A 25,559-nucleotide genomic window follows, 5' to 3' on the forward strand; every position below is an offset into this window, starting at 1 on the left:
AAACCATATTTGACATCCAAACATTGGTGCTCTCTTGACCATCAAAATAAAGACACAAAATGTGTTATAATATAAGAAAAGTTCGATTTATCTGAAGCTTTGATTTGAAATTTTAATGTTACACTTAACTTTGTATTCATACAATGCATGTGAATTATAATTACACTGAATTTTGCCAAAAATCCTCATCCTCGGAGTGAAAAGGTCTGCTGGATCATACTGGAAAGTATTACAATCTGTAGAAGATGCTGAACAACTGAAAGATCTGCAGGTCAAGGAGGATTTTTCAGAAGAAGACTGCAGAAGTTTACGTGTTCAGAACAAACTCATAAAGAAACTCATCAACAACCATCACAAAGCAGAAGTAGATCATTAAGAGACCACAACAGTTAAAAAACCAAGGGTTCACAAACTTTTGCACAGGTATAGATGTTTTGTCTTGTGAACATCTTACTCCAGTCAGTGTGAAATAAAAAATGCCATGTATTGTCTAATGATCTTTTTAACCAATTCTGCAAGGGGGTCACAAACTTTTGCACACCACTGTATAAATGACCTTTAGAAACCTGAAACCAAGAAACGCATATGGAGTCAGTAAATAAAATAAAAATAAAGAAAGCACTCATTTGACATGAACTAAGATTTTCAGTTCATTCAAAACAGCTGATGTAGAGCGTCACCACACGCAATAATCAAAAATACCAATGATATTCAGAGAACTGATACTGAAGCAGGAGCAGAAGTGGCACATCTTCATTTATAATGCTTATCAAGGTACTACAATGTGCTTTAAAAGAGTTGCATTGACTAATCATGGAATATATCAAAGACAACATGGAATATCCATTGAAAATTCAATAAACAAATTGGCATTTCAACCAACATTGGCATTTCTATGGTACAGCATGTCAAAAAAGCATATATATATATATATATATATATATATATATATATATATATATATATATATATATATATATATATATATATATATATTTATATATATATATAAAACAAATGTACCAATGGCAAATGTATAATGGCATTGAATGATTATATATTAACTTACCATAGTATTTCCTAGTACTTCAAGATATTTTAAAGACTTTTATTGTGTTACCACGGAAAACATACAAAAATTATAATAAAAAATATAAAAATAGGGGTTTTCTAGGCCATTTACCGCATTAGATCAATGCTATTATTTTACAAATGAGAATTAAAAACATGGTATTGCAATGTTATGGCCATGGCATGATTTTGTTTACTTTATTCTGTATAGATATGCCACGTATCTTTGACATTTTCCATGGAAACACAAAGCAAGTCTTTGAAAGACCTTAAAGTACCACAAAAATACTATGGTAAGTGAATATGGTAATCGTTTAATACCATTGCACATTTACTATGTGTTATTTTTTCTACATGGTACCACATAAATACACATTAGTTTGTCTTGATTGGTTTTTCAGGGGAAAGACCATGTTTCCATTGAAAGAAAGCAATCAAAACAAACTCAAATCTGTGTTTTTATATCGTACCAAGCACAAAAAAAACACAATATGTAAGCAAAAATGGCGAGGAAGTAGAAGATCTTAATGAAGATGTTTATTTAGCATAGCAGTCTCAGAGTACAAGCAGTACTCTGGTTTCAGCTGCGTCAGACTAAATCCTGAACATTGTTAAACTCAAACCTTTCATATAGTTTTAATTTACTGCTTTTAGATGTTAATGAAGTCACTCCTTGGCTATCGCCATGCACAGCTGTTCTCTGTATGTTAATGCAGTTTCATCACCTCATTGTCTGAGATGGTTTTCTGTGTCCACACCCATCCCCAGTCTACAATTACTACCATTTGCAGGATAATAAATTGTTAAGTTGTCTTCTCTATTAAATTTAGGGGAAATTCACCATTTAGAGTGGATGTTAGGTCAAGACAGACTAATTTCTTACAGTACCATATATACCATAGTTTTGAATTATTACAATATTCACTTAATATAGCACTTCCCCTAAAAAAAGATCAAATGTGTATTTATATACCATGCACAGAAAAAAAAAACAATATACTAAATGCACAATGATACTGAGTGATTACCATATTCACTTACCATAGTATTGCATAGTAGTGTGTTCCATAGTATGGAATTGCAATGTATTTCAAAAGATTTATAATGGAAAATGTCCAAAAAGGATGGGATTCTCATTGGAAAACCAATCAAAACAAACTCAACTATATAATCATATGGTATACTTAAAAAACAATACACCAAATGTACAATGCTATTGAATGATTACCATATTTACTAACCATAGTCTTTACATTGAACTTGAATTGTATTACCATGGAAATGTCCAAAAAAAAGAGACATTTACATTGGAAAACCAATCAAAACAAACTTAAATATGTATTTATGTGGTACCATGTACAGAAAACAGAGTATATACCAAATGTACAGTGATTGCCATAATCACTTACCACAGTATTTTCATGCTATGTCGAGGTACTTAGACATTTCATGGAAAATGTTGAAGATACATGATGTTTCTACTGAAAAAGCAATATGAATAAACAAAATTAGGCATTTAATTGCAACCATGCCCAAAAACATTGCCATAGCATGTTTTTAAATAATTCACAAGTATTTGACAGAACTGAATTGCCCTAAAGGCATACAAACAAACAAAAGCACTGAAAACATCTAAATCCATGTAAATGTCCATTTTTGTTGTCCAACACTTTCACAAATGGTTTCTCTACATTTCTTCAGTATCAAAAATGCCTGATCCGCCTCAACCAGGGTTACCAAGTCCCGGGTTTACCCGTGGAACTGGGTTATAAATGTGAAGGTTGTTTCCATGGATTAAAGACTTCCCGTTTCTATGGATTATTGTACTGTTTATGAGCAGTCATCAGTTTAAAATCAAATAACCAACGAAAACATTTCAATTATTTATTTCTCCAGGGTTAGACAATTGTTTAATTATTTGTTCTTAAGAATATACACACATAACATAGACAGACAGACAGACAGACAGACAGACAGACAGACAGACAGACGACAGACAGACAGACAGACAGACAGACAGACAGACAGACAGACAGACAGACAGACAGACAGACAGACAGACAGACAGACAGATAGATAGATAGATAGATAGATAGATAGATAGATAGATAGATAGATAGATAGATAGATAGATAGATAACTTACCATAGAACTTTTATGGTACTTCAAGGTACTTAAAAGACTTGCTTTGTGGAAAATGTCAAAGATACATGGCATTTCTACAGAAAAAAAGGCAATAAAATAAACAAAATTAGGCATTTAATTGCTACCATGCCCAAAAACATTGCAATAGCATGTTTTAAAATAGTATTCTCAAGTATTTGACAGAATTTCATTGCCCTAAAGGGATAAATGTCCAAGAAAACATAGTATTTTCATTTAATATATTTTCAAATATGTATTTATATGGTGCCATGTACAGAAAACACAATATATAGCATGGCTTTTCATCATTAGAATATTAACTTACCATATTTTCATGGTACTTCAGTGGCTTGCATTATCCTGTGGTGGTAAATGTTAAAGAAACATGGCCTTTATTCTGAAAAACAATCAAAACAAACTAAATTAAGCATTTAATGCAGTCATGTGCAAAAACTCTACGCTGTGACACGTAAATACAAAAAAAACTATTCAGAAATGAATTCAGAGGCATGTTTTTCATTGTATTTCTCATGCTTACATTTGGAATGACTTGACATTTATTAACAACAAAATGGGGTGTAGGATAGAAATGTCTTTATTTGATCAGTTGCTTTAATCTGATAAGGATATTTTTAATTCATGTTTTTAGGAAAGTGCCATATTCAAACTGTTCCTGTTTTATAGATGACTTGAAAATACAGAAATCACGAAACAAAAGCACTAAAAACATCTAAATCCATGTAAATGTCCACTTTTGCTGTCCAGCACTTTCACAAATGGTTTCTCAAAATTTCTTCAGTATCAAAAATGACTGATCCGCCTCCACCAGGGTTGCCAAGTCCCGGGTTTACCCGTGGAACTGGGTCATGGAAATATACACTAGATATCGCATAGGGACCCTGAGCATGCGTCAATAGCGCCGCCACATTGGTACAGTGCTCCCAGGACAAATGTCATTCAACCGCACTAAGACAGTGTTATTTGAAGATGCGGGACTTTAGCGCTGTCTACGGGTGTAGAAACGAGCAAACAAAGAAATCAAAGCACAAAGGCAGAACATTTCATATGTAATCTTAAGTTTTTTTCTGCTTTTGTATGTTCTGAACTTTTGTGCTAATCAGGTAACGTTATTGATGATAACAGTCACTTACTGCATTCACCATACGGCAAAGCAGCTCCAACTCGCACTAAACACTCGGCTTATGCTAGTTTTGTTGAATAAAATCAGCAAACAATGCAAAAGAAATATGACAACGAGATGCTGCGCTGCCAGAAACTTGTGTTATTGTCGGCTAACGTTAGTGAAAGAGTCGTTCGGGGGATTCATTCACAAACGAATCGCTCTCTCCGTCAGTATGAGCAGTGAAAGCAGGAGAGGAGCTGTGTTTCAGGACATGATTAGATTAAATTTAACAGGGAGGGTGGATAGTACATTTCTGTACACACAAACACAAGCCTTTTGTCAGGAATGCCCGTGCGGTCACTGATCCATCAATATAGAAAAGTGATATAAAATTATAATTTTCGTAATTAGAAAAAAAAAAAAACATACTAACATCCAGGAAAACTCCCGATCATAGATATATGTGTATATGTGTATATCTCTGGCTTTGGATGACCACAGTCCTCCACTACCTTGCTCCCGCATTCATTTCAAAGGAGCGCTACCCTGTAGCAAGATGGCGGCGCTATTGACGCATTCCGTCCAATAGACAACAATAAGGCCAGGCGACATACTAGTGTATATATCTATGGAACTGGGTTATATAAGTGAAGGTTGTTTCCATGGATTAAAGACTTCACATTTCTACGAATCATTGTACTGTTTATGAGCAGTCATCAGTTTAAATCAAATAACCAACTAAAACATTTCAATTATTTCTCCAGGGTTAGACAATTGTTTGATTAATATAGATAGATAGATAGATAGATAGATAGATAGATAGATAGATAGATAGATAGATAGATAGATCACTTACCATAGTATTTTTTATGGTACGTCAAGGTACTTAAAAGACTTGCTTTGTGGAAAATGTCAAAGATACATGACGTTTCTACTGAAAAAGGGCAATAAAATAAACAAAATTAGGCATTTAATTGCTACCATGCCCTTTTTTTGCAATAGCATGTTTTTAAATAGAATTCCCAAGTATTTGACAGAACTGAATTGCCCTAAAGGGGTAAACACGGAATCACGAAACAAAAGCACTGAAAACATTCAAATCCATGTAAATATCCATTTTTGCTGTCCAGCACTTTCATAAATGGTTTCTCAGAATTTCTTCAGTATCAAAAATGCCTGATCCGTGTATTTAAAAGGTTGTCGTTTACCCTGAATTAAAGGTTTATTTTTGTACTGTTTATGAGCAGTTTGGTTTATAAATTCAAATAAAGCATATAAACAAAGTCAATCTATTTCTGATTATTTGTTTTTAAAAATACACACCAATATAGCATAGACAGACAGACAGACAGATGCTATAAATTACATTTTCTGTTTAAATTTGGATGAAATATTATTTCATTTACTAAGTACAAAGACCTAATGTATGTACAGATGTGTTTTGGTGTGGTTCATGTGTACTATCAATTTTTAAAGCACTAATGTTTTAATAAAAGAGGGAAGGCAGTAATGTTTCTCACATTCACTCATTTATTGGACGTTGCAGATCAGATACAAAATATTGCACTATGACTGCTTTATAACAGTATACATCATTATTAATTGGTAATAAAAATACAGCATCTATGATTAATATGATATTCAAGCTTAAATGGTAAATGTACAATGGTATTTTATGATTACCGTATTCACTTACCATAGTGTTTTATTGTATTTCAAAGACTTTGTATTTCAAAGAAAAAAAACGTCTAAAAAGGGAGGGATTTTCATAAGAAAACCAATCAAAACAAACTCAACTATGTTATTATAAGGTATAAATAAAAAAACAGTATACCAAATGTATAATGCTATTACTATATACACTTACCATGGTACTTTCATAGTATTTTAAAGACTTATTACCATGGAAAATGTTTCAACATATATATCTATATGTGAATGATTATTTTATGTACGCGAGTTGCATTGTTGGATGTCAGGGCGAGTTTTAGTTTGTTTCTGCGTAGTTTTGTTTATTAGATCTGGCAACCCAACGCAAAGAAGTGCATCACGTGACCGCACGCTTGCCGCCTCAGCAGCGCTCCGGACAATAATATTTACACGACAATAGTGGCTGCAACCCAGCAAACATTACACTTAAATATACAGCATAATTAAAAACAAAAACACGCAGGAATAAGCGCGAATCCTGCTCTGTTTTCATAACGCCGGTGCTCGTGAACGGAGAGGGTCATTTGTGTGTTTAGCTAACGTTAATCGGCGGTATATCAGTCGGAGTGCGTCGTGTGCTGCAGATCAATACACATCATTTTGGCGGATTATAAAGAGTTCCCCGATGGAAAATATGGCCTTCCAGACGCAGCTGCTGTCCGTCATGGAGGTGCTGGCGGCGGCGGCGGTAGAGGAGATCCAGCGGCGGGTGGAGGAGAGCTGCGCCGGCCTGAGGAGCGAGCTGAGCCGCAGCCGGAGAGACATCGAGTCGCTGAAGAGGAAGTGTGTGTTAATGGACGGAGAGCTGAGGAGAGTCCGCAGGAGGAGAGGTCAGAGATGCACACTGCATACTACTACACACACTACATATACACTACACGTTCACTACTGATTACATATAGTACACACACACACTATAGAAGAGGAAGTGTGTGTTAATGGTCGGAGAGCTGAGGAGAGTCCGCAGGAGGAGAGGTCAGAGATGCACACTACACACTGCATACTACTACATATACACTACAGGTTCACTACTGATTACATATAGTACACACACACACTATAGAAGAGGAAGTGTGTGTTAATGGACAGAGAGCTGAGGAGAGTTCACAGGAGGAGAGGTCAGAGATGCATACTACACACTACTACACACACTACATATACACTACACGCACACTACTGATTACATATAGTACACTCTATAGAAGAGGAGGTGTGTGTTAATGGACGGAGAGCTGAGGAGAGTTCGCAGGAGGAGAGGTCAGAGATGCACACTACACACTGCATACTACTACACACACTACACACACTACTGATTACATATAGTACACACACACACACACACACTATAGAAGAGGAGGTGTGTGTTAATGGACGGAGAGCTGAGAAGAGTCCGCTGGAGGAGAGGTCAGAGATGCACACTACACACTGCATACTACTACACACACTACATATACACTACACACACTACTGATTACATATAGTACACACACACACACACACTATAGAAGAGGAAATATGTGTTAATGGACGGAGAGCTGGGGAAAGTTCACAGGAGGAGAGGTCAGAGATGCACACTACACACTGCATACTACTACACACACTACATATACACTACACACACTACTGATTACATATAGTACACACACACACACACACTATAGAAGAGGAGGTGTGTGTTAATGGACGGAGAGCTGAGAAGAGTCCGCTGGAGGAGAGGTCAGAGATGCACACTACACACTGCATACTACTACACACACTACATATACACTACACACACTACTGATTACATATAGTACACACACACACACTATAGAAGAGGAGGTGTGTGTTAATGGACGGAGAGCTGAGAAGAGTCCGCTGGAGGAGAGGTCAGAGATGCACACTACACACTGCATACTACTACACACACTACATATACATTACACACACACTACTGATTACATATAGTACACACACACACACACTATAGAAGATGAGGTGTGTGTTAATGGACAGAGAGCTGAGGAGAGTTCGCAGGAGGAGAGGTCAGAGATGCACACTACACACTGCATACTACTACACACTACGTATACACTACACGCACACTACTGATTACATATAGTACACACACATTCTAAAGAAAAGTGTGAGTTAATGGATGGAGAGCTGAGGAGAATTTGCAGGAGAGGTCAGAGATGCACACTGCATACTACACACACACACTACATACTACATATATACTACACACAAACAAACTATAGAAGAGGAAGTGTGTGTTAATGGACGGAGAGCTGAGGAGAGTCCGCAGGAGGAGAGGTCAGAGATGCACACTACACACTGCATACTACTACTACACACACCCTACATACTACATATATACTACACACACATTATAGAACAGGAAGTGTGTGTTAATGGACTGAGAACTGAGGAGAGTTCGCAGGAGGAAAAGTCAAGAGATGCACACTACATACTATACACTACATACTTCATATATAGTACATACACACACTATAAAGAGGATGTGTGGACGGAGAGCTGAGGAAAGTCTGCAAGAGGTCAGAGGTGCATACTACACACTGCATACTACACACACACTACATACACTATAGAAGATAGTGTGTATGTTAATGGATGGAGAGCTGAGGAAATTCTTCAAGAGGGGAGGTCAGAGATGCACACTACACCGTGCATACTACATACAAAATACATACTACATATATACTACACACAATAAAGAAGAGGAAGTGTGTGTTAATGGAGAGCTGAGAGTCCACAGAAGGAGAGGTCAGAGCTGCATACTACACACACACACTATAGAAGAGCCAAGTGTGTGTTCATGGACAGCTGAGGAGAGTCAGCAAAAGGAGAGGTCAGAGATGCACACTACACACACTGCATATTACACACACACACACACACACACACACAGCATAATACAAACATACCACACACACACTTTAAAGGAGGAAGTGTGTGTTAATGGACGTTGAGCTGAGGAGAGTCCGCAGGGGGAGAGGTCAGAGATGCACACTACATACTAAACACACAATACATACTACATATATACTACACACACACACTCACTTACTACAGAAGACAAAGTGTGTGTGTGTGTGTGTGTGTGTGTGTGTGTGTGTGTGTGTGTGTGTGTGTGTGTGTGTGTGTGTGTGTGTGTATGAATGGACGGAGAGTCTGCAGGAGGAGAGGTTAGATGCACAATGCATACTACACACCATGCTACACACATGCACACACACAAATTGACTTGCTCATCTGCTTATAGATTCCAGTAAGATAGTTTATGTAGTCAAGAGGATAAGAGTGTGTGTGTGTGTGTGTGTGTGTGTGTGTGTTCCAGTGTGGATTTGTGGAACATCAGACCGATTTTCTGCTCCGCTCAAGAACAACAGAGATCAAGAACAGACCCCAGATCAGACGCTCAGCATCCAGCAGGTGAGGATGAACACACACACACACACACACACACACACACACATCCAGAGGAGCTTTAAAAGCTCTTCTGCAGAGCTCGGTTGTAACGAGTGCTCATTTGAGTTACTGTTGCCTTCCTATCAGCTGGAACCAGTCTGGCCATTCTCCTCTGACCTCTGGCCTCATCAACAAGGCATTTGCGCCCACAGAACTGCCGCTCACTGGATATTTCCTCTTTGTTGGAGCATTCTCTGTAAACCCTAGAGATGGTTGTGCGTGAAAATCTCAGTAGATCAGCAGTTTCTGAAATACTCAGAGCAGCCCATCTGGCAGCAACAACCATGCCACGTTCAGAGTCTCTTAAATCCCCTTTCTTCCCCATTCTGATGCTCAGTTTAAACTGCAGCTGTCATGTGTTGCTGCCATGTGATTGGCTGACTGGAAATTTGAGTTAACAAGCAGTTTGAAAGGTGTACCTAATAAAGTGGCCAGTCAGTGTAAAAGCTTTTTTTTTGGTGTCATGTGTCTTATTACTTTTACCCTTCATGTTTGATGAATGTGAATAAACTGAACTCTGATCCGTCTGTTCTTGTGTTTTGCAGTCCGTCTGTTCACTGGAGAATGAAATCAGAGCTCCAGAAATCAAACAGGAACAGGAACCAGCAGGTATACATAAATAAATAAATGAATAAAGCAACGTTTTCTGATTTACCATTTAATTAAAAGTGCTATAGAAATGAAGATGAGTTGAACTGAATACAAAGATGGCCATCAAGAGAACAGACCTGCCTTAAAGGGACTCATCCTCAGTTTTTTGTGTGTAACACAGGCACCGAACAGCAGATTCCCACTGAGCACAACACAGAGATCCCAAATGCAGATTTTGGTGCTTTGGAAATCCAAAACACACTCTTTGCACACACACAGACGTCAACAGAGCCTATAAAACAAGATGAAGAGGAAGAGGAGGAGTGTGTGGAGCTCCAGGTTAAAGCTGAAGAAGAAAACCACCAGCACTGGACCTTTGAACATCCCATCGACGTCCAGCTAGAAAACACACCAGCAGAACAACCCCTCCAGCATGAAGAAGACACACATGCACAATCAGACGATCACACACAGATGGAGTTCAATGCGGGAGAGCGAGACGAGGCTTCCATGTGTGGTGTGAGCGCGAGCGTGCGGAGGCTGCGGACTCACTGGCACTCCAGTGTGGAAGTGAAGCGCTACAGCTGCACGTTCTGCCGCAAAAACTTCAGTCGCTTCAGTCAGCTGAAGGAGCATCTGCGCAGCCACACCGGAGAAAAGCCCTTCTCCTGCGCGCAGTGCGGACGCAGCTTCACCAAACACTGCAATCTCATCCGACACGCCGTCGTGCACAGCGGAGAGAAGCCGTATCAATGCGCGCAGTGCGGGAAGCGCTTCACACAGAGATCCAGCCTCAAATCACACCAGCGCATGCACACAGACGCCTGGGAGAACAGGTGATGATGACGGTGGAGGAGTAAACCGCAGTTTCCATCCTTTTATTTTTATGCGCACTTTGGAATATTGCAATAAATTACAAGCGTAGGAATTAATCTGTTGTGCTGATGCTATAGTTGCCATGGTAACACAACAACAACAGTAATTGAACTGTTGTTGTAATTCTATAGTTGCCATGGTAACATGTTGAGTAAATGATCCATTGTGACGATTCTATAGTTGCCATGGTAACAAGTTGAATAATTGATCCATTGTGGTGATTCTATAATTGCTATGGTAACACAACAACTAAAGTAATCGATCTGTTGTGGCGATTCTATTGTTGGCATGGCAAAACAACTACAGTAATTGATCTGTTGTGGCGATTCTATAGTTGCCATGGTAACAAAAGTTAAGTAACTGATCCATTGTGGTGATTCTATAGTTGCCATGGTAACACAGCTACAGTAATTGATCTGTTGTGGCGATTTTGTAGTTGCCATGGTAACACAACAACTTCAGTAACTGATTCATTGTGGTGATTCTATAGTTGCCATGATAACAACTACAGTAACTGATCTGTTGTGGTGATTCTATAGTTGCCATGGTAACACAAGTTGAGTAACTGATCCATTGTGTTGATTCCATAATTGCCATGGTAACACAACGACTACAGTAATTGATCTGTTGTGGCGATTCTATTGTTGCCATGGTAATGCAAGTTGAGTTATTGATCCATAGCGGTAATTTCATGGTTGCCATGGTAACAACAACTACAGTAATTGATGGTTGTTAAGATTCTATAGCTGCTATAGTAACAACAACTTCAGTAACTGATTCATTGTGGCGATTCTATAGTTGCCATGGTAACACAACAACTACAGTAATTGATCTGTTGTGGTGATTCTACAGTTGCTATGGTCACACAAGTTGAGTAATGGATCCACTGTGGTAATTCTATGGTTGCCATGGTAACACAACAACTACAGTAATTGATCTGTTGTGGCGATTCTATTGTTGCCATGGTAACGCAAGTTGAGTAATTGATCTATTGTGGTAATTCTATGGTTGCCATGAAAACACAACAACTACAGTAATTGATCTGTAATAGCGATTTTATTTTATAGTTGCCATGGTAACACAACATCTTCAGTAACTGATTCATTGTGGCGATTCTATAGTTCCCATGGTAACAACTACAGTAACTGATCTGTTGTGGTGATTCTATAGTTGCCATGGTATCCCAACAACTACAGTAATTGAACCATTGTGTATATTCTGCTGTTGCCATAGTTAAACAACAACTACAGTGATTGGTCTGTTGTGGTGATTCTGTAGTTGCCATGGTAACACGACAACTATAGTAGGCTCATTTAACTATATAACTTGAGACGCAACTCCTGTATTAGAGAAGAAAAAGAGCACAGTGTCTTCTCCCAACGCATGAAAGTACACTTCTCTGAGCAATATTTGTGCAAGCTTAGCAGGAAGTGATGTTTTGTTTTCTTTTGTTTCTGATTGGATGGAAACCCTGCTTTATATTAATGTTTATGCAATATTTCAGTTTTGCGCATGAATCTAATTCACACCTTTAGATGGAAACACAGCTCGTGACTGCGGGACATTGCAGTGTTTTTCTTATACTTCTGGAATCATATTTTTGTATTTCATTTGTTTTCAAGCTGTATTAAATCCTGTGTTGTGTGTGCCATGTGTTATTTGTCTGCATGATTGAATTAAAGATTTAGAAATGGTGATTTGCTGATTCTGTTTGAACTTTTTTAAAGAATTATCTTATACTTTAAAACAAGTTAAAAATAATGATTTTTTGTTGGCGTTATTGGAATATAATGCCAAGCACTTTACATGACATTTTAATAATAGTAAGTTGTTTGATATCCTATATATTTAGAAGACTGCTAACTATTTACAGCCAATCATGTGCATTAAAAGTGGATTAAATGCAAAAGTCTACATAATACATTTAAAATCTAATGTCATGTTTTTTTATTCATATATATATATATATATATATATATATATATATATATATATATATTTCATTAACAATTGCTTTTTCCCATTTTTAAATGTCACAACTAGAAAATTATACATCCAATATTACATATGGATTCATCATTGTAATTATTACAAGTATAATCTGCATTCATTTCTAAATGTGAGTAATTCTAAAATTTACAGGTACATTTCACATCTCCAAGATAAACCTAATATTATTTTTCATTGAAAAAAATTTAAACCATTTGAATAACAAATGTTATCACTTTATCTCTAAGATAATGATTGTACGTGTATTTAGGGACATGATTCTTGAAATGATTATCTTAACGACCACTATAGCCATTTTTGACTGTCTCCGCCTCCTGAATCTTACATTGAGCTTCGATTATCATCAAATGATTAAGTCTAGTTTTCAGCTTTTTGTGTGTTTATTGTAGCAATTTAAATAAACATTTTCATGAAACAGCTATTTTCTGCGTCTTTCGTAATTTCAGTAATAAACACATTTTGTGTGTCTGCGTTCAGAATTAAATGCTGTGGTGATTCTACAATGGCTATGGTAACACAACGACTACAGTAATCGATCTGTTATGGTGATTTAGTTGCTATGGTAACAACTATAGTAACTGATCTGTTGTGTGATTACAGTTGCTATGGTAACAGCTACAGCAATGGATCTGTTGTATTGATTCTCCAGTTGCTATAGTAATTTATCTGAGGTGGTGATTCTTCAGTTTCTATGGAAACAATTACAGTAATTGATCTGTCATGGTGATTCTTGAGTTGCTATGGTAACGCAACAATTACAGTAATTGATCTGTCATGGTGATTCTTCAGTTGCTATGGTAACGCAACAACGATAGTAATTGATCTTTCGTGGTGATTCTACAGTTGCTATGGTAACGATTACAGTAATTGATCTATCATGGTGATTCTACAGTTGCTATGGTAACAGTTACAATAACTGATCTGTCATGGTGATTCTACAGTTGCTAAGTTAACAATTACAGTAATTGATCTGTCATGGTGATTCTTCAGTTGCTATGGTAACACAACAACTATAGCAATGGTTCTTAAACTGTGGTACGTGTACCACTAGTGGTACGCAGGCTTCCTTCTAGTGGTACGCGAAGGAATGAAATAAGTCATGTACATGCCATACACATTTCAAAATTGATCAAAAATGATATATATAATATGCCATATATGACATGTAGCCTATATTTCTGAGGTAATCTGGCACGTTTTTAACTTTGCAGAGTTGTAGCTGCTTTACTGGGGCTACTACGCTACTGTATTTCAATACTGCTCATTTTGGTGGTACTTGGAGCGACAATTTTTTTCTGAGGTGGTACTTGATGAAAAAAGTTTGAGAACCAATGAACTATAGTAACCGATCTTTCGCGGCGATTCTACAGTTGCTATGGTAATGATTACAGTCATTGATCTGACATGGTGATTCTACAGTTGCTATGGTAACAGTTACAACAACTGATCTGTCATGGTGATTCTACAGTTGCTATGGTAACAATTACAGTAATTGATCTGTCATGGTGATTCTACAGTTGCTATGGTAACAATTACAGTAATTGAGCTGTCATGGTGATTCTATAGTTTCTATTGAAATGCAACAACTATGGTAATAGGTCTGCTTTGGCGAATCTTCAGTTGCTATGGTAACATAACTATTGTAATTGATCTGTTGTGGTGATTCTACAGTTGCTATGGTAATGCAACAACTATGGTAATAGATCTGTTGTGGCAATTCTACAGTTGCTATGACGACACAACAAGTAATTGGTCTGTAGTGGCGATTTTCCAGTTGCTATGGTAATGCAACAACTAAAGTATTAGATCTGTGATGGTGATTCTACAGTTGCTATGGTAACGCAAAACTTAATATAGGTGTAACCCACCGGTCCTACTGCACCCAACCCGCTCTGAGCTGGGCTCGAACCGGTACAATACGATTCTTTATATGGGACTCAATTGCTCTGACGAAAAGGCTAAAGACCATAGCCTCTAGCATCTGTTGCTAGAGCAACTTTAGGGGTCAGAGGAGTGAGATTTACCTGCACAGCACTTCGCTAGCTGGCCTCCGTTACATAATCAAAAATAACCCAATACTGTATTTTTCTCCAACTATAGGGAATATTACACTACAATACACCACAATATTACAGTGTTTATTACAGTTTATCTGTTCACTATAGTAATACTACAGTATGCTGAAGCATCAAATGTTGTAAATACTATCATTTATACAGTATGGTTCAAATAAACAATATAGCAATTACTATATTTTTTTCATGTACGGTATAATAGTGGAACTTACAGTACACATTCAGCCTTCACAAGATGGTTCACCCCAAAACTTAAAAATGTACTCACTTTTTACTCACCCTCTAGTGGTTTTAAACTTTTTTATTAGCTTCTTCATTATAGCTCATAAGAAGATATTTTGAAGAAAGCTAAAAACATGTAACCATTGACTTCCATTGTAGTAAAAACAAATACTGTACAAGTCAACAGTTACAATTTTCTAACATTTCTCAAAATATCTGCTTTGCGGTTTAAAAGAAGAAAGAAACTCATAACAAGTAAAGGATGAGCAGATTAATTTAAATTGAGTGAATGTCTCTTTAAATGACTGGCAGTATTTGTGTGCGCTCTTTTTCTACGCTGTTTACGGCGTCTGCGCTTGAAGCAGGAAGTGCTCCGTTCTCATCCTTCGGTAAATAAACGGTGAAGTCTAGAAGGGATACAGCTGTGGATACACACGTAAATATAAGAATTTATGAGACACTGTACAACAATAATTCATATTTTTTCATTATTGTGAGGGTTGCGTGCAGGGTGGAGGTATGCGTCAATAAAATACAATTTATTGGGTAATTTAAATAATAATACGGATAATACTCTTGTGTATATATGTTTCTAGAGATTACTGTGAGGCTTATGGTAAGTTAGGGATAGGGAAAAAAATAAAATTATATATATATATATATATATATATATATATATATATATATATATATATATATATATATATATACATATACATATATATATATATATATATATACACACACACACACACACACATAATAGTTTTGCATTACTGTGAGGGTTGGGTAGATACTCAAAATACAATTTAATAAATAATATAATGGGTATAATTACTGTTTTTACAGGTTGGTCGGGACATTCATAAAATTTGATGAGTAATTTAATGAATAATATGAATAATATTCTGTTTTACATTACTGTGAGGGTTAGAAATTAATAAAATATTGGTTAATAAATAATACGAATAAAACTCGGTATAATTAACACATTACTGAGAGGGTTGGGGTAGACGTTAAGAAAATACAATTTAATACGTAATTTAATAAATAATATAAATTATTCTCATCAACTTCCGGCCACAGCTGTATACCTTCTAGCGACAACCCGGTAAACGGATGGAAGTCCTCCGGGCTGCTGATGCTGATCATGTCGGTGTTTGAGAGCAGGCTGAAGGCGGTGCTGGAGTCCGCGGTGTTGGAGATCCTCCGTCTACACGAGGAGAGCCTGAAGCTCCTGCGGCTGCAGATTAAACAGCGGGACGCGCAGATTCACGAGCTCAACCGGAGACTCAAGGCAGCGGAAACACTCCAGCAGCCCGCGCCCAGCGCACAGCCCGCCGCTGGAAACGGTGAAGCGGAAACTACTTACCGCGTTCAGCATCCACAAGGTGATTAATGATATAGCTAGCGCAGAAATGATTAGCCTACTTTTATTATTGATTTAACATTTAGTCCGAGTGAACCGGAAGTTGTGAGACTTTTATTTCAGTATGTTGATGCACTTCCAGCTAGTGCTTTCCAGCTAATAATTAACTGCCGGTGAAAGGTTAATGTGTCAATTTTCTATGTAATAAGGTTCAGTTTACAACGTCGAATAATAAAATTAAAAATAAGTTAAATACACATAAGCATTTATTTAGTTGTTCAAGCATATAAAAGGGGATGAAAGACTATAAACGCTAGCGCCGGAGTCGGACAGACATTCCGACACAGAATTAACATTCTCAAAGGAGCACATAGATATTTGGTGTCAGACGGGCTGCTCTGAGTAATTCAGAAACTGCTGATCTACTTGGATTTTCCATTAGTACCAATTGAGCATGGTGTCAACGCTACAGCCTACCTGAGTATTGCTGCTGACCATGTCCATCCCTTTATGAGCACAGTGTCTCCATCTTCTGATGGCTACTTCCAGCAGGATAACGCAGCATGTCATAAAGCTCAATCATCTCAGACTGGTTTCTTGAACATGACGATGAGTTCACTGTACTCAAATGGCCTCCACAGTCACCAGAGCTCAATCCAATAGAGCAGCTTTAGGATGTAATTGCCACGAATGGCATCATGGATGTGCAGCCGACAAATCTGCAGCAACTGTGTGATGCTATCATGTCAATATGGAGCAAAATCTCTGAGGAAAATTTCCAGTGCTTTGTTGAATCTACGCCACAAAGGATTAAGGCAGATCTGAAGGCAAAAGGGGGTCAAACACAGTACTAGTAAGGTGTACCTAATAAAGTGGCCGGTGAGTGTATATCCTAGTATTTCATCGAAAGTGGTTTCAGTGTTTTTGTTTTGTTTCTCCACAGGCTGTCTCATTCAGAAACCTGCAGCAGCTCATCTTCATCTCCACAGAAATCTAGACGACAACCAGACAAACCATAAACCTAATGAAAACCCTTCCAGTGTGGAAACGCACGCACAGATCTACAGTTCAGAAAGAGGAGATGAAGATGATGATGACAACATTGAGGAAGAGTTCAGCATACTGATCCACGCAGACACCAAGCAGACCTTACCAACAGATGAAGATCTCCAGGAAAACACCGAGTTTGCTGAGGATCCGCACTGCTCTGCTATTCCTGCAAAAGCACACACATGCTCATTTACATCCGTCGACAGCACACAAACCTTCCACAGCGTCAGTTTTGAGTCTGTGATGCAGAACTCATGGGCTGAAAAAGCAGAACTCGCGCAGCCGGTCAGAGATTTCCCTGATGTTGCACACGTTCAGGATCATGAACAGACGCCCAGCAGCAGCAGACATGTGTTTATGACGAGGGAAGCGGCGCAGCGGAGGGACGGCGTGCAGGAGAAGTGGTTCATCTGCTCGTTCTGTGGGAAAAGCTTCGACCGTTTCAGTCACCTGCAGATGCACAGACGCATACACACCGGAGAGAAACCCTTCAGCTGTACAACCTGTGGAAAACACTTCTCACAGCAGAGCAACCTGCGCACACACCAGAAGATCCACCGCAGGACACACACACACATGAAGAACTATAGCTGACACACACACACATCAACACCTGATCTATCACACACACCTGGGCTTTAGGTTCCATGAAGCTGGATAGGCTGGTTAACCAGTTAAGTTTCAGTTTAGTTTGTATCAATCCTGAGTTTTGGGTACCATGAAGCTGGATTAGTTGTTTACGTTTGATTAGTTTGCACTTATCCTAAATTTTAGGTACTATGAAGCCGGTTTAACTGACTAACTAGTACCATGAAGCCATGAAGCTTTTTCTCATGAAGTTTATTTTGCACCAATTCTAGATTTTAGGTACCATAAAACTGGATTAGGTGCAGTTTATTGGGCACTAATCTTGGGTTTTAGATACCACAAAGCTATATAATTTGGTTAAGATTCAGTTTAGTTTGCACTAATCTTGGGTTTTAGGTTCCATAAAGCTGGATAAGTTGGTTTAGGTTCAAGTTTAGTTTGTACCAATCCCAGGTTTTAGATAACATGAAGCTAGCTAGTCAAGTTTAAATTTATTTTACATCAATACTGTTTTAGATACCATGAACCCAGATAAGTTGCAGCTTAGTTTGCTCTAATCCTGGATTTCAGGTACTATGAAGCAGGATTAATTGGCTAGCCAGATAAGTTTCAATAAATTTTACTCCAATACTGTGTTTTAGATGCCATAAACCTGGATAAGTTGCAGTTTAGTTTGAACTAATCCTGGATTTTAGGTACGATGAAGCCAGATTAACTGGCTAGCCAGTTAAGTTTCAGTTTATTTTGCACCAATTCTAGGTTTTAGGTACCATAAAACTGGATAAGTTGCAGTTAAGTGTGCACTAATCTTGAGTTCTAGATACCACAAAGCTGGATAATTTGGTTAAGATTCAGTTTAGTTTGTACCAATGTCAGGTTTTAGATACTATGAAGCTGGATTAACTGGTTAGCTAGTTAAGTTTAAATTTATTTTACATCAATACTGTTATAGATACCATGAACCCAGAAGATAAGTTGCAGTTTAGTTTGCACTAATCCTGGATTTTAGGTACTATGAAGCTGGATTAACTGGCTAGCCACAACCAGTTAAATTTCAGCTTATTTTACAACAAATCTAGGTTTTAGATAGTATGAACTATTTAGTTAAGTTTTAGTTTAGTTTGTACAAATATTGGGTTTTAGGTTTCATGAAGCTGGATAAGTTGGTTTGGGTTAAAGTTTAGTTTGCACCAATCCTGGGTTTTAGATGACATGAAGCCTGGTTAACTGGCTAGTTAAGTTTTAATTTATTTTAACCAATACTCTGTTTTAGAATGAACCATAAACCCAGATGAGTTGCAGTTTAGTTTGAGCCAATCCTGGGTTTTAGGTACTATGAAGCTGGAAAAGCTGGCTAGCCAGTGAAGTTTTAGTATATATTGGTCCAATTCCAAGTTTTAGGTACCATGAAGCTGGATAAAGTGGTTAAGATACAGTTTATATTGCACTAATTCTGGGTTTTAGGTACTATAAAGCATAAATAAATAAATTGGTTGCAGTTTAGTTTGCAATAATCCTGGGTTTTATGTACCATGATGCTGGATAACCAGGCTAGCCAATTAAGTTTGTTTAGTTTGCACTAATCCTGGGTTTTTTAAAACTGTAAATCCAGATTAACTGGCTGGCCACTGCCAGTTTAGTTTACACCAAATCTGGGTTTTAGATACCATGAAGCTGAATGAGGTGGCTAACCAGTTAAATTTCAGTTTACTTTGCACTAATCCGAGGTTTTAAATTCCATAAATGATGATGGTAAATTTTGGCCTCAACGTACTGAAAATCCAGGGTTGGTGCAAATTAAACAAACTTAACATGCTAACCGGCTTCATAAAACAGGCGCCAAAAGTTCCATCTTAATACACACAAATGCACGAAGACTTACAACTGATTAATTGGTTAAGTTGCAGTTTAGTTTTCACTAATTATGGGTTTTATGTACCATGAAGTCTGATTAACTGGCTAGTAAGTAAAGTTTCAGTTTAGTTTGTATTAATCTTGGATGTTAGTTTCGAAGAAGCTGAATAAGCTGGCTAGCCAGTTAAGTTTGCACCAAACCCTGGTTTACAAACAAAAATGACTTGCTGCTAATTAGACAACCAAATTGTTTTGTTCAATCCACCTACATTTGTACAAAGCTAACGTAATAAGATTTGTGTTCAGACAACCTGGAGGAATTGTGTGGAACCCAGCATTTTTACAGTAAAGCATGAAGGTAGCTTGGCTTTCATCATTCTTTGTTGCCATGGTAACATACCTCACATACGTCTGTATGATGTATTACCTTTGGAACTCAGTTTGGCATCTAGCTTCATGCAACAGGTCACAGAAGCATTGATCTGACTTCAAGATACTTAAAACCCAGGCTAAGTGCAAACTAAACATACTTAACTGGCAAACCGGCTTTATAATACAGGCCCCCGAAGATCCATCTTAATACACACGCGAACATATAGGTGAAACACACACAATGACCAATCAGTGCCTTCCGTCAGTCCAAAAACACAAACTGCCAATCAACGAGCCTTCAGTTCACATTTGCATTTAATAAAGATCTTCACAGCTCAATACAGTGTTGTTCGTTTGTATAATCACTAGTACACCAACAGTTTGCATTGAGAATATACACTAAAATGCTAAATTATTATTAACTTCACAGGCCGATTGCATTAACAGGAAATAGTTTTACAGAACTGTTATGACTGTCTGACAAACAGAAATATGTTCTGCTTAAGTTATGAAAATGTGCATAAACGTTTTTCGTTGTTATACAGGTCTCAAAGCAGTTTTCCATGTTATTTTTTTGCAAACATTACTGGAACGCTCTGAAACATTCTCCGAAATATTTTGCAGATATTTTCATAATCCCTTTGAGATCGTCCCCTTGTTGGACGGGCACTTCTGGAAAGTAATTTAATATAACTAACTCAAAAATGACGACCGTAACCCTTTTTAAAGTTGATTAAGACTAGTAAAAAAAGCAGTATATGCAGCCGTCAAGATCTGACTATTAACACTAGAGTAAAAAACACCACCGATAGCACAAATTTACAGTAACATTTACAAATAGTGCAATACTGTAATTAATTAGTCCACAGTTAAAATAGTACTATCCAGGTAGATCCTGGAGAACTAAACTATATCATACAAAAGTAAATAAAACAGTCATCAGATATGCTGGACATCCATGTTAATACATCACGTCTTTACAGTAGCAATAATTAGTAAAAGAGATTTCTTATTTAGTTGCATAACCAGATACACTATGATCAAAACCTTTGAATAGTAATAATATCATTGATCTAAAAAAAGACAACTCGGTTTGAGGAATGCAGAGGTAGAACGAGTCCAAACCAGAGTGATTAATGATCTGCAAAACTGTGGTTTAGGAGATCCATATATACATTTACATCTCTGAATTTATTATTTAATATAAATATATATATATATATATATATATATATATATATATATATATATATATATATATATATATATATATATATCACAATTATATCACTGGAGTTCACTGTGATCCAGACAAACTAAGGTAAAATATCCAAAAGCGGACCTCATTTATTCAATCATTATATTGCTCCAAACCTGCATGACTTTCCTTCCATAAAACACTACAGAAAAAAAAAAATTGATATAATGCAACAAATCAGACGTTGATCAAGGGCTGTTCACCTCACGTTAAACACTTTACCATCTGAAAACATTAATAACCGAATATAAACAATACTTCAATACCTTAAAAGTTCATTCAACATTTAATAATGCATATTTAACATCAAACGTTTTAACATGCACCAGCATTACTTAAGTGTCATTCATATTCTATGTCGTTTTTATTAATGTTTTGAATTACATTTTTAAAGTGTGTCTACAGTTTTTGTTACCGCAGGCAATGTCCACATGTACATGGGTATTTTTATAAACAGTTTTTCACACTTACGTTAAAGAAATAAACAGTCTCCGTCTACATAAAATGGCAAAACTGCACAGTGATGCATGTTAAGGGCACGCCGAACCAACAGGGGTCGATAAAAGCCTTTATGCAGGGATAACACTTATGCAGCGGTCACACTAGAGTTTGAGCATGCATAATTCTGTCGTATAGTGGGATTAAATAAGATGATTATACACTTACAGCGAGCGATTGTTTCATATTTTACATTTCCGTCCAGAAAGGTTATGTTTTGATCTTTGATTTTGATCCTGGATTTTAGGTACGATAAAGCCGGATTAACTGGCTAACCAGTTAAGTTTCAGTTTATTTTGCACCAATTCTAGGTTTTAGGTACCATTAACCTGGATAAGTTGCAGTTTAGTGTGCACTAATCTTGGGTTTTAGATACCACAAAGCTGGATAATTTGGTTAAGATTCAGTTTAGTTTGTACCAATCCCAGGCTTTAGATACCATGAAGCTGGATTAACTGGCTAGCTAGTTAAGCTTCAATTTATTTTACATCAATACCGTTTTAGATACCATGAACCCAGATAAGTTGCAGTTTAGTTTGCACTAATCCTGGATTTTAGGTACTATGAAGCCGGATTAACTGGCCAGCCAGTTAAGTTTTAGTTTATTTTGCACCAATTCTAGGTTTTAGGTACCATAAAAGTGGATAAATTGCGGTTTCGTGTGCACTAATCTTGGGTTTTAGATACCACAAAGCTGGATAATTTGGTTAAGATTCAGTTAAGTTTGCACTAATTTTGGGTTTTAGGTACCATGAAGCTGGATAAGTTGGTTTAGGTTTAAGTTTAGATTTTACCAATCCCAGGTTTTAGATACCATAAAGCTGGATTAACTGGCTAGCTAGTTAGGTTCAATTTATTTTACATCAGTACTGTTTTAGATACCATGAACCCAGATAAATTGCAGTTTAGTTTACACTTATCCTGGATTTTAGGTACTATGAAGCTGGATTAACTGGCTAGCCAGTTTAGTTTTAGTGAATTTTACACCAATTCTTATTTTAGTTACCATGAAGCTGGATAAGTTGGTTAGCCAGGTAATTTCTAGCTCAGTTTGTATAAATTTTGGGTTTTAGATTTCATGAAGCTGGATAAATTGGTTTAGGTTTAAGTTTAGTTTGTACCAATCTCAGGTTTTAGATACCATAAAGCTGGATTTACTGGCTAGCTAGTTTATTTTACACCAATACTGTGTTTTAGATACCATAAACCTGGATAAGTTGCAGTTTAGTTTGCACTAATCCTGGATTTTAGGTACGATGAACCCGGATTAACTGGCTAGCCAATTAAATTTGTTTATTTTGTACCAATTCTAGGTTTTAGGTACCATAAAACTGAATAAATTGCAGTTTAGTGTGCACTAATCTTGGGTTTTAGATACCACGTCGCTGGATAATTTGGTTAAGATTCAGTTTAGTTTGCACTAATCTTGGGTTTTAGGTACCATGAAGCTGGATTAACTGGCTAGCTAGTTAAGTTTCAATTTATTTTACATCAATACCGTTTTAGATACCATAAATCCCAGATAAGTTGCAGTTAAGTTTGCACTAATACTGGATTTTAGGTACTATGAAGCTGGATTAACTGGCTAGCCAGTTTAGTTTTAGTGAATTTTACACCAATTCTTATTTTAGTTACCATGAAGCTGGATAAGTTGGTTAGCCAGGTAATTTCTAGCTCAGTTTGTATAAATTTTGGGTTTTAGATTTCATGAAGCTGGATAAATTGGTTTAGGTTCAAGTTTAGTTTGTACCAATCTCAGGTTTTAGATACCATAAAGCTGGATTTACTGGCTAGCTAGTTTATTTTACACCAATACTGTGTTTTAGATACCATAAACCTGGATAAGTTGCAGTTTAGTTTGCACTAATCCTGGATTTTAGGTACGATGAACCCGGATTAACTGGCTAGCCAATTAAATTTGTTTATTTTGTACCAATTCTAGGTTTTAGGTACCATAAAACTGAATAAATTGCAGTTTAGTGTGCACTAATCTTGGGTTTTAGATACCACGTCGCTGGATAATTTGGTTAAGATTCAGTTTAGTTTGCACTAATCTTGGGTTTTAGGTACCATGAAGCTGGATTAACTGGCTAGCTAGTTAAGTTTCAATTTATTTTACATCAATACCGTTTTAGATACCATAAATCCCAGATAAGTTGCAGTTAAGTTTGCACTAATACTGGATTTTAGGTACTATGAAGCTGGATTAACTGGCTAGCCAGATAAGTTTCAATGAATTTTACACCAATACTGTGTTTTAGATACCATAAACCTGGATAAGTTGCAGTTTCGTTGCAGTTATGTTTTGATCTTTGATTAGTCTCATGCAGTCACGTGATGGGAATTTGCAGTTCAGAGTTTACATCACGGATTGATTACTGTAACTCTCTCCTATCTGGCATCCCTAATAGGCAACTTCATAGACTACAGGTAATTCAGAATTCAGCAGCTAGGATAGTCACAGCCCGCATGCTGTGAATCACTCCAATTCTCTTTCACCTGCACTGGCTCCATGTTCACTATCGTATACCATACAAATTCCTCCTCTCAACATACAAAGCTCTTCATAACATCATTGGTACACTACTTTGCACTCACTGAGATCATCTTCTGCTGAACTGTTATCTATCCCACACTTTAAGATGAAGTCATTTGGTGGCAGGGTTTTTAGTTGTGCAGCACCAGAGTTATGGAGCTCCCTGCCTTTGCACATTCGCCAGATGGACTCTATTTCCAATTTTAAATCTCAGATAAAAATGTTTCTGTTCAGGATAGCTTTTAATGATTTGCTGGTTTAATTTTATGCTGATTGTTATTTTTACTGCGTGCATTTTAATGATGTGCGTGCAATATGCTGTAAGCTGTCCGTGAGTGGTTTGAAAGACACCTATAAATAAAAGGTATTATTAATATTATTATTATTATTATAAAGTGTGATTTAAAAAATTCCCGTCTTCATGTGGACAGAGTCTTAAAGCGGTCACGCAGGTTTATATGAGTGAATAATGACGAATTATTGTCAGAGTGTGTGTCCGTCAGATGACCTGTCCGCGCAGGTGTGTCCCACCGCCATTGATGGAGGTTTTAGGCACCAGTCCGCTGTTACTGCACTGGAAGTAGTTGGAGGCGGTTTCAGACAAGAGCGCAGAGTTTTCCTCTTCTCCTTCCGGGAGTCTGTCTCTCTCTCGCTCCACTCGGTGAATCTCCCTGTGAGATCCTCGTTTCCAGCCGTCACCGTTGGCTTCAGCAGTCGGACCCGAGCTCACAGACGCAGGA

At 37.2% G+C, this 25,559-nt stretch overlaps 4 protein-coding genes across 7 annotated transcripts in view; 2 read left to right on the forward strand and 2 right to left on the reverse strand.

The window, feature by feature from the left end:
• lingo3b (leucine rich repeat and Ig domain containing 3b) overlaps nucleotides 1-25,559 on the reverse strand; it is a 644,601-nt gene that overhangs the window by 400,027 nt on the left and 219,015 nt on the right. The window lies entirely within an intron of this gene.
• Nucleotides 1-25,559, reverse strand: part of nectin4b (nectin cell adhesion molecule 4b) — a 212,759-nt gene that overhangs the window by 130,403 nt on the left and 56,797 nt on the right. The window contains exon 11 of one of the 2 annotated variants that reach the window (XM_087241708.1): nucleotides 25,082-25,559. This exon is cut by the window's right edge and continues 29 nt beyond it. The exons of the other annotated variant lie outside the window; for it this stretch is intronic. Coding sequence (XP_087097834.1) covers nucleotides 25,319-25,559 — 241 coding nt within the window. The 3' untranslated portion in view covers nucleotides 25,082-25,318. Of the gene's footprint in view, nucleotides 1-25,081 lie in introns of those variants that run through there. 2 annotated transcript variants of the gene reach the window in all.
• On the forward strand, nucleotides 6,417-12,684 carry si:ch211-155e24.3. Its single transcript, NM_001128410.2, is given in 5 exon segments — nucleotides 6,417-6,879; nucleotides 9,390-9,484; nucleotides 10,066-10,129; nucleotides 10,293-11,108; nucleotides 11,158-12,684. Coding segments are annotated over 4 exon segments (1,023 nt in total). The 5' UTR covers nucleotides 6,417-6,674; the 3' UTR covers nucleotides 10,952-11,108; nucleotides 11,158-12,684.
• Nucleotides 16,385-20,866, forward strand: LOC101882640 (uncharacterized). 2 transcript variants are annotated; one of them, XR_015479187.1, is made up of 3 exons: nucleotides 16,385-16,685; nucleotides 17,607-20,381; nucleotides 20,518-20,866. XR_015479187.1 is itself a non-coding variant. In XM_087241766.1 (2 exons), exons 1-2 carry the CDS (start codon nucleotides 16,436-16,438, stop codon nucleotides 18,305-18,307), a joined length of 951 nt encoding a protein of 316 aa, XP_087097892.1. In that variant the 5' UTR covers nucleotides 16,385-16,435; the 3' UTR covers nucleotides 18,308-20,866. The 2 variants fall into 2 exon arrangements, 1 of the variants encoding a protein (XP_087097892.1); XM_087241766.1 differs by having other exon boundaries at nucleotides 17,607-20,866.

This window comes from Danio rerio, chromosome 2 (assembly GCF_052040795.2).
Source record: "Danio rerio strain M-AB ecotype USA chromosome 2, GRCz13ab, whole genome shotgun sequence".
Lineage (NCBI taxonomy): Eukaryota > Metazoa > Chordata > Actinopteri > Cypriniformes > Danionidae > Danio > Danio rerio.